Source organism: Grammomys surdaster, unplaced genomic scaffold, assembly GCF_004785775.1.
Source record: "Grammomys surdaster isolate TR1022 unplaced genomic scaffold, NIH_TR_1.0 125617, whole genome shotgun sequence".
Lineage (NCBI taxonomy): Eukaryota > Metazoa > Chordata > Mammalia > Rodentia > Muridae > Grammomys > Grammomys surdaster.
The window spans coordinates 2,032,956-2,041,694 of record NW_021620459.1 but is presented as its reverse complement, the minus strand read 5'-3'; the positions used below and the strand labels follow the sequence as shown (position 1 = coordinate 2,041,694).

Genomic DNA, 8,739 nt, shown 5'->3' with positions numbered 1-8,739 from the left:
AAAGCTATATCCGATGGCAGAGACTCATGTGACAGTCCTGATGCTCAGTGCCATTTGCCATGGTCACTCTTACACCTAGAGCCCTTTTCTCTGGGGGGGTGTAAGCCTGGGGTGCTAGAGCAGAGGGAGGGTATGTGCCCTTCACAATGGGCATTCTGTCATGGAATGAGGTGAGAGCTGACCTATGACATAACTGTCACATCAGGTCTGGCCAAGCTCAGTCACTAACTGCCATTAGTAAAGCAAGGGCTCTGCAGGGTCTGGGAAGATGAGAAGGAAGCGGCCAAGGATCTTGGGAAGTCTTCGCAATCCTGTTCCCCCTCAGGCTTCTTCTTTACCTTCTGACCAACCAAACAACATTCATTTCTTCCCATCTCAGTCCGCTGCGCCTCGGCCTGCCATTCGTACCAACCCTCTTTCTGTTTTCTACTCTACCTCTTTCCCTGCCCTGAAGAACACTTCCTACTTCCCCACCTTAATGATTGCTATGCCCAGCTCCTCCTGTGTAAACAAACTTTCCTCTAAGAGTCCGGCTTATTTCACTAACCCTTCCTACCTGTCTACCCTCATGACTACCTCTTCTACAAGAGCACCGCTGGATAGTTTCCCTCTTTCCCATCCGGAAACTAGCTACTTTCAGCCAGACTGGGTAAGTCAAAAGCCTCAAACAAGAAATCTTTGCAGATGGTTCACTACAGAAACGCCAAGGCTGTTTTCCTAGCAGCCCACTTGGTAAACACAGCGGAAGCAGGATGATGGGGCAGCTGATAGCCTGGATCCCATCTCCCCTGATTTCTCACTGAATCTGGCTGCAAATGAGAAACAGCTTCGAGGTTTTAGGAGCCCTGAGAAACTGCTTCCACAATCATCAGAGAGCCTTTTCTGAATGTCTTTCAGCGTATCCTTCAGGAACTGAGAAAGAATTCTCTAGACCCAGAGCTTTCAATTGGAGGCAACAGATCGGACCTCACATCCTTGGTAAGTGGTGCCTAGCACCAGGAAGCTCAATAGCACTACAGGTGAGAGTTAAGTGGACCAGGAGGCAGCTTGGCCTGAGTCAGGATTCCGGCTTCAGCTTAGGAGTAGCCTCACTTGTGGGTCTATTCTTAAGCCATTTTATGACTCAGTTTCCTTGGGATGAAAGTGAGATGCTGTGGAGTATGTCCTTTGCACAGTGGTCAGGAAGGTCGTGACAAGTGCTAGCAATTGTGGGAGGACATCAGTAGATGCTTAGAATACATCACAAGAGAGAAAAGGAAAAGACAGGGAACGGAGGAGTCAGTATTCAATTAGAGCACATCACTCACCACACACACACACACACACACACACACACACACACACACAGAGTCTCTCCCTCTCCCGTTCCCTCCTTCCCTCCCCCCTCTCTCTAGAGAAAAGCACTATTGTCTTGTGAGTTAATTATACAACAACGTTCAAGTAAAATGGACATTTTGTAGTTACAATGTATTGTGTTGTCTCAAGAGGAGTATAATGTTATGTGAGGGTATATCTGGATAATAAATTCAGAGCAATCAGCAAAAAGTTTACCATGGAGTCATAATTGGTAGGAAAGAAAAATGCTTCATATGAAACACATGTAAACCTGAGAAACAACCTGTGTTGAGAAGACAGTAACACATCACAGAAAAAAACAACAGTAAACAGCACCAGATAAGACACATGACGATCCAAAGATTATACAGCATATTTAAATTCAACAGCTATATGACCCAAATGGTCTCTGGGAACACAAAAAATTATAAGACCTACTTATTTGTTGTCTTTGAGAAAACTGGTTTGAATAAAGATGCATGATGCATTTATGTTTAAAATAAAAGGCTGGTGTGTCTTCTGAGGAGACTGCTCTCCTGTCCAGGTCTGTGGATTCTTCCTGCTTGATAAGAAACAAGCATGTCTTCTATACTTGACACATGTCACAAGTGCTGTACATGCTATGAGAGGCCTTTGGAAGATGTGTTCATGAGGCACTGACTCTTTTCCTAGCTCCTGTTTTAGGGAAGCTCCCCCAGCTCCCAACAAGTTGCTTCTGTTCTGTGTCTTGGCCCTGCTGTCTGAAGGGAGATGCCCATGATATCACACAAACATGCTGATGTTACAACTCCATTACTTTTATTTGCCACCTCCCCTGATCACTCTTAGACTTGACACGGGGACCCCTTGCCTTGTTGGTGAAGTTGATACATTGGACTAAGAGGCTGGTAGCAGTGTTTTAGTGTCTGTTAATCACAAGGGACATGAAGCACCTGGGAAATGACTGCCACAGCAGGTCTTACACAGGCAAAAGTCCCTCTCTGTTTTTATTGAAGAGAAAGGTTTGGAATGTCTTCTGAAAAGACGGCAAAATGGCTTCCCACCATTTTCCTTATGAAACCTAATTTCCCACTCCCATTCTTTCTCCCTGTGCTCGTTCTACTCCTGTTAGCCCCATCCTGTTGGCTCTAGCCTTCAGCCTGTTCCCCAGCCCAATCTGTCCTTTCTGTTCTCTGTCCTTCCTCCTCCCCTGATCCACACTTTCCCCCATTATCCTACCTCATCTCTATTTCTGGCTCTTCCTCTTTTCCAGACTTTTCTCTGAGCACCCTGTTCACCTTGTCCCCTTCACTGTTGGACCCAACTTCTTCTAGCATTTCAGTTCAATAGTTCTCTACTCTCTTATCCCCAGTGCAAAGCCAGCTGTGCTCTGTCAGTCCTGATGCATTGATCTTCCTCCATGGGAGGGGTCATTTGCCACACCTGCAGTTTGGCAGTGCCAGGACTGTGCTTCCCAAACAGACTGACCTGGTGTCTGTGGGAATAAGGGTGACATAGCCAGGATGCTCCTTGAGCAACATTGTATTCATTTCCTCATTGGCCTCTTCTCTCTATGTGGACACACCTGAAAAACATCCCAGATGGTATGAGTGGAACTAGTGCCCTAAAATTTTTACAGCTGTCAGGTTAATGACCTAGCTTTTCCCTGATATATTGACAGACCTAGAACTGGTCATGAATCTCATTGACTGTTTTCCTCAGGTACCAGAGAAGCTACAGCCAGAGACAAATACTGGAAATCATGAAGTGGAAGAGGCTCAACCCCTGGATAGCCTTGATGCCTTCACTCAGGAAGCACTGGTAAGCACAATCACAATGGAAGTGCTACCTAAAAAGACAGGATAGGAGAGGATCCAGTCTTGTTGGGCTGTGAATGTGGACTCAGTTCCCCACTTGTTTGTCTTTGTCTGGAAAGCTCAGCAATCCAGTCATAACTGGAGACTTGATGGTATTCCAGATCTGGTTAGGAGGGGCAAATAAGTGACCTTGGTGATTACTCTTGAGGGTGCCTGTCACACTGAAAGGCCTCAAGAAATGTAGGCTTGTGCTTGTGGATCTAGGTCTGCATGATTAACATTGGTTTATATAGAGATGTGTTTGGAAGTGCAAATAATAATCAGATCTGTTTGAAAACTATCTCAGGACAGAATGAGTTGTCATTTGTCAAGAACACAAGATTTACCAAATAACCGTTTCGAGGTGGAGAACGAAGAGGGTAAGATAAAACCTCACCCCATTTGCATGTCAGGAAACTCAGACCCTCACACTACTTTCTCTCTCACAGATACTAACCTGATGTGCACAGGCAGAGGCTGACCTGTGGAAGGGCTGCCATTTGGATCTGACAGGACATTCCATAGCAAGTTCATCAAGACAGCGTGGGTGTGGTTCTTCTGGCCAGGAACACAGCTCAGCTACTTGTGCTGCACATTTGAGATCAGAGGCTGTGCTTGTCCAAGCTACCTACCTATGGCCAACAAATTCCACATCCTTGTTTATCATTGTAAACCTGGGGACAATGCCTCTAGTTAGCACTGTCAGGAAACAGTACTCCTATAAACATTAGCTCCAGGAGCTGGAGACCTTTAAGAAGTAATCTAGAATTCCAGAGTGATATGACTGTGACCAGCAGAGACTTGATTGTCCCCCATGTGGGATTCTTTGCCCTGGGAGGACCTTAGGCTCTTCAGTATAGGAAAAGAGAAAGTCACACACAATGGGAAGCTTTGCCTCATGTCAACTTCCAACATTTGAAGGATATTTGTCATTTACATTAATTACACAATATAGACTCTCTAGAGCTTGTCTATGAGGCTTGTTTTTCTTTAATTTAATTCTTGGTGAGACTTCAATAGACTCATTATTTAATATCTATTAAGATCACATCTGTCCCATATGCAGGATATTTTCCTTGGACCTAGTAATCCAGGCAAGCATAGCGATTAGCTCAGTGGCCTGAGGCTCTACTTGGTTTAGAGTGTGCACACAGCCCTCTCTAATAATACACTTGGCTCCCGAGACCCTTACCAGCATGTACTGTGTGGGAAGATTCCATTTGGACCCAGTGGAGTAAGTTCCTCCTCTCCTTAAAGACCATCAAAACTGAACAGTTCCAGTCATACACAATCCTGTTACACATTCCTTCAAAGGTAGGAGGGATAATCTAGCTTGTACTCATTTTCAGTCTATGCATAGTAAGGCAAAACTTTAATCTCAAGTGAAATTTTAGGGACAGTCCCTGTTCTAGTTTCATTTCTTTTGCTATGATGAAATACCCTCAAAGAAAGCAACTGAAGGGAGATAAGGTTTATTTGACTTAACGATCCAGGTCAAAATTCCATCATTATGGAAAGCCAGAGCAGAAACTTGAAGCATCCATTCACAACCAACATCATACAGTCAAGAGCAGACAGGATGTATACCTGCATGCTTGTCTCTTATTCAGGTCAGGATCTAAACCCAGGGAAGGATATGGTACCACCTATTGTTATGATGACTCTTCACACACAAAATTAGTATAATCAAGACAATTAATTCCCTACATAATTGGCACCAGACAAAGCTAATCTACGTACTCCCTTGAGTGATTTTAGGTTGTATGGTTGACTATTAAAACTAACCATCACTCCTATCAACTTGACACATAAACTTTAAACCATAACCTTCTACCTCTCATCTTTAGCTCTCCTGTTATAATTCTATCAAATACAGTCCAAATTTAAAAGCCCCTGAGTCTTTAAATTTTCAATTATTTAAAAAGTCAAAAGTCTATCAACTGTGAGCTCCTTTAAAATAAAAGTCAAGGTTCCTACTTCCAGCATATACAATGGCACAGACTAAAAATTCCTACTTCAACATGGACGAATCGGGGCATCACAAGGAACAATCAGATCAAAATGAAACCAAAATCATCAGGACCAACACCAAGTCCTCAAAACTGACATCCACAAGCTGAGGCTCTTAATGTGGTCTTCTGGGTCCCACCCTCCAGCTCTGCTACCTGCAGCACACATAGTATCTCTTCTACACTTAGGCTCACTCTGTATTTCTAGCTTTCTGTAGCCTATGTCCTATGGTCCTGGTTCATGGATTAAAAAAATGTGATTAACTCAAAGTCACTGATAATGCATTGCTGTAGCGTTAAGGGAGGAAAGAAAAGCACTTCCTCTCCCTTGGAGTCATTTAACCAAAAACAAACCCAGATTTGAATTTTCTACTTCATACCCTGTGTCTTCTGACTTCTGTCTGCTGTAATCCGTGCCTGCCTGAAGACTATCTTGCGAATCTGTTCTTGTCTCTGTTGCTGTATGTCTGTGTACATCAGTCTGTCCTATGACTGTGTGTCTGTTCTTAAAGGGTTTCCCTCTGTATTGATTGAACAGTGTAGAAAGCATCACATGGGGGAAGGAATAGGATACTTTACAGAAATCTTTAACAGAGTTTTAATGTGATTAGGTCACTGGCTTCAACTGATCCCAACTGACCCAGATAATGAACACCACTGTTTATTAATCAATATCCATAAATGATATCTTTCAACCTTTTAGATAGATTTTAGAGGATTTCTTTCAACCTCTGTGTTTGCTGTTTTAAGCAAAGGATACACATGCATTGTCCTGGGTCAGATCACAGAAGAATTAAGTTTGTAGCTATGTCTTAGCTTAGGTTGTAAAAGTTGATCACATGGGACATCTCAGGCAAGTAAAGCTGATTGTTACGTTGTTCTCTTAAAGGCAGGTTAAACGAACAGGCTGAGTGAGTGCACAATAGGATAGCAGTCTTAAATGGCGTCAACAAGTACTATTAACTGTGGGTGTGAAGTCTAGCAAAATCTCTTTTAGAATTTAAGAGATTATTTTTATCAGAATGCATTGCCACAGTCCTAGAATCACAAATATCCCAGGGGTTCCATTTCAATGGTGGTTTCACCTTCATAACACACTGGTCTTTCAGGGGCTCTCTGCAGGGACTCCAACATTACCACCACATAGTGTCTAGACTCAGCTGCCATCTTTGATGCCATCAGTCTTGCAACTTTACCATCAAAACTAGTAATAAAATGCTTACAATGCTGGCAAGCTATGTTGCTGGCTTCTGTGTGCCCACCCTGTGGAAACACTTTCCTACTGTTGCAAATGGAGCACAAAAGGTATCACTTCAGTGGAACCCAATTTCTTTAACAAATATAGCTACTTTGCCAAGGACCAGCCTCCTGTAGGAGAGGGGTTCTGAGAGAAGGGATGTTTGGGAGAGGCAAAACGAAAGGACTTGAAGTCATGGGTCCCAGCTGGTGGCCTCTGTTCTGCTTGAGACAGCTTTCCAGATTGCCTTTTCTCTGTTCTGCTCTTTCTGGAGAGCTCCAGACAGCTTCCTCTCTCTATTCTTCTCAAGAACCAAGTAGTTCTCTCTTGCTATTCTAAAAATTTCTCTAGATAGTTCATCTCTTGCAGATCATGAGTCCAGCCTTTTATTTTACGTATCAATCCACATATCAATCCAGTCATTTGCTCCAAGTTCCCTTTTGATTATCCCATGAGTCAGCATCCTGTGACCCTAACACCTTGATTCTTAGGAGAAAACAAACCACTTTTTTTTTTTTAACATTGCAAAAGAATTCAGAGATCTGTCTGCCTCTGTTTAAGCACAGATGATAAATAACCCAGCAGCGTGGGGCCCCACTCTGAAATTACCATTTTTACCATGCCTGATCCTTACCTTGCTCTGTCCTAGGTCCACCTTGAACTCAGGAATCTGTCTGCCCTTGTAAGCATAAACAACAGCAACAAAACAAAACAAAACAAAACCAAAAAAACCAAAAAAACCAAAAAACCAAAAAACCAAAAAACCAAAAAACCCAACCCAACCCAACCCAAACCAAACCAAAACAAAACTTAGCTGAGTTAGATCTCCTGTAATGACCATTTCCTAATTCTCTTTCTCTCCTTGCTTAGTATCTCTCTGACAAGCTGGCTCATAGTGCAGATGCTTTTGTTCTTCTAGGTCAATGAAGCCCTCATATAATCTTATTACATCCTTATATTTTGGATAGTTGATAAATTATATATTTTTGAACTCATGTTTTTAGAGTTCTTTTCCTTAAGGGCCTTCCTTCAGTCCTTATCTAGCGTTTACTGTTTTGCTGAGACATTAGCCACACCTTCACTATAGCAGCACATTCTGCCCCATGTTTGGGGGCCACTCTGTACCTGAACGAGCTGCTGCTCTGGTCTGCAGGTCAGTGTCTAGCAAGAGAGAGAGTGGGGATGGAAGGGCAAGAGACACGAAGAATGGAGACACAAGACAGAGAGTCTGTTCAAGTCCCCTTTATTGAAATGAAATCATGGGTATATATAAGCACAAGCAGGGGAATGCAGCTGAAGACACTTTACCACATGCACCTTGCAGCTGGGGGCATTAAACAACAAAACAAGATATGTGAGAAAAACAAAATGTTTATCAGAGTGTGCTCAGCTGTTGCTGGCTGTTGAAAACAAGTCTCTTGTCAGGGTATATGGCCTGAGATGGCTGCAAAGATGATAGCTGCTTTCTGCTAGGAGTCGGCTCCCAACACTTCACCTCCCAGACTTGTGCTGTCTCTGATTATCATGGAGTCAGTGAGGACATTCCATGAAGGAGGAATGTAAAAATATATACAGTATTATGTAGACAAACCTTATGCCCACAGCGGCCAGTGACACTAGTGGAGACACATGCTCTTGGCTCTGTCCCAGGGGCGAGAACTAGTCATTCTACCCCTACCAAGGCCATGCTGGACCTGACACCACTTCTCAGCCCAATTGGGATGCACTCCTGACAAGAACATTTCTCTTAATTCAACCTCATTTAGCTTCTCAAGACACAGGTAGTAAATAAGCCACTTTTTTTTTTTTTGCATAAAATATCAAACAAATGGCCCCTGTGCTAATACTCCATGAAGTCTTTGTTGGCTCTGAAATATGAGCTGGGCTTCCACTGTCCACATTTGTCAGAGTTCTTATGCTCCAAGCTCCCATAGGAATGGCCTGTTATGCCAATGCTCAGGATTCAGCAATTCCTCTAGCCTGAAGTTTGAATCTCTTCCACATTACTAGGAAAAACATGGTCAGGTTTATCACAGTAATGACTCTGTACATTGAGATTAATTTCTGCCCTAATTATAGTCTGTTTCTGTGATAAAATATCCCAACAAAAAGCAGCTGAGCAAGAAAGCATTTATCTGGCAAGTCAGTTATTTTCCATCACTGTAGGGAAGTCAAGACAGAACTTGGAAGCAAGTTAGTTAATACTATCCATAGCCCAGAGCAGAGAGGCCATTCACAGTGGCATGGGCAATCTCCCAGCAGCCATACCCCACAGGAGAGTTATTCTCCCTCCCTCCCTCCCTCCCTCCCTCCCTCCCTCCCT

The 8,739-nt window shown here is 43.3% G+C and overlaps 1 protein-coding gene across 1 annotated transcript in view; it reads left to right on the top strand.

The window, feature by feature from the left end:
* The first annotated feature begins 219 nt into the window (after positions 1-219).
* LOC114638642 overlaps positions 220-8,739 on the top strand; it is a 12,372-nt gene continuing 3,852 nt past the window's right edge. Inside the window, exons 1-4 of the mRNA XM_028787202.1 lie at positions 220-649; positions 898-978; positions 3,037-3,135; positions 3,478-3,550. Coding sequence (XP_028643035.1) covers positions 269-649; positions 898-978; positions 3,037-3,135; positions 3,478-3,550 — 634 coding nt within the window. The 5' untranslated portion in view covers positions 220-268. The remainder of the gene's footprint in view (positions 650-897; positions 979-3,036; positions 3,136-3,477; positions 3,551-8,739) is intronic.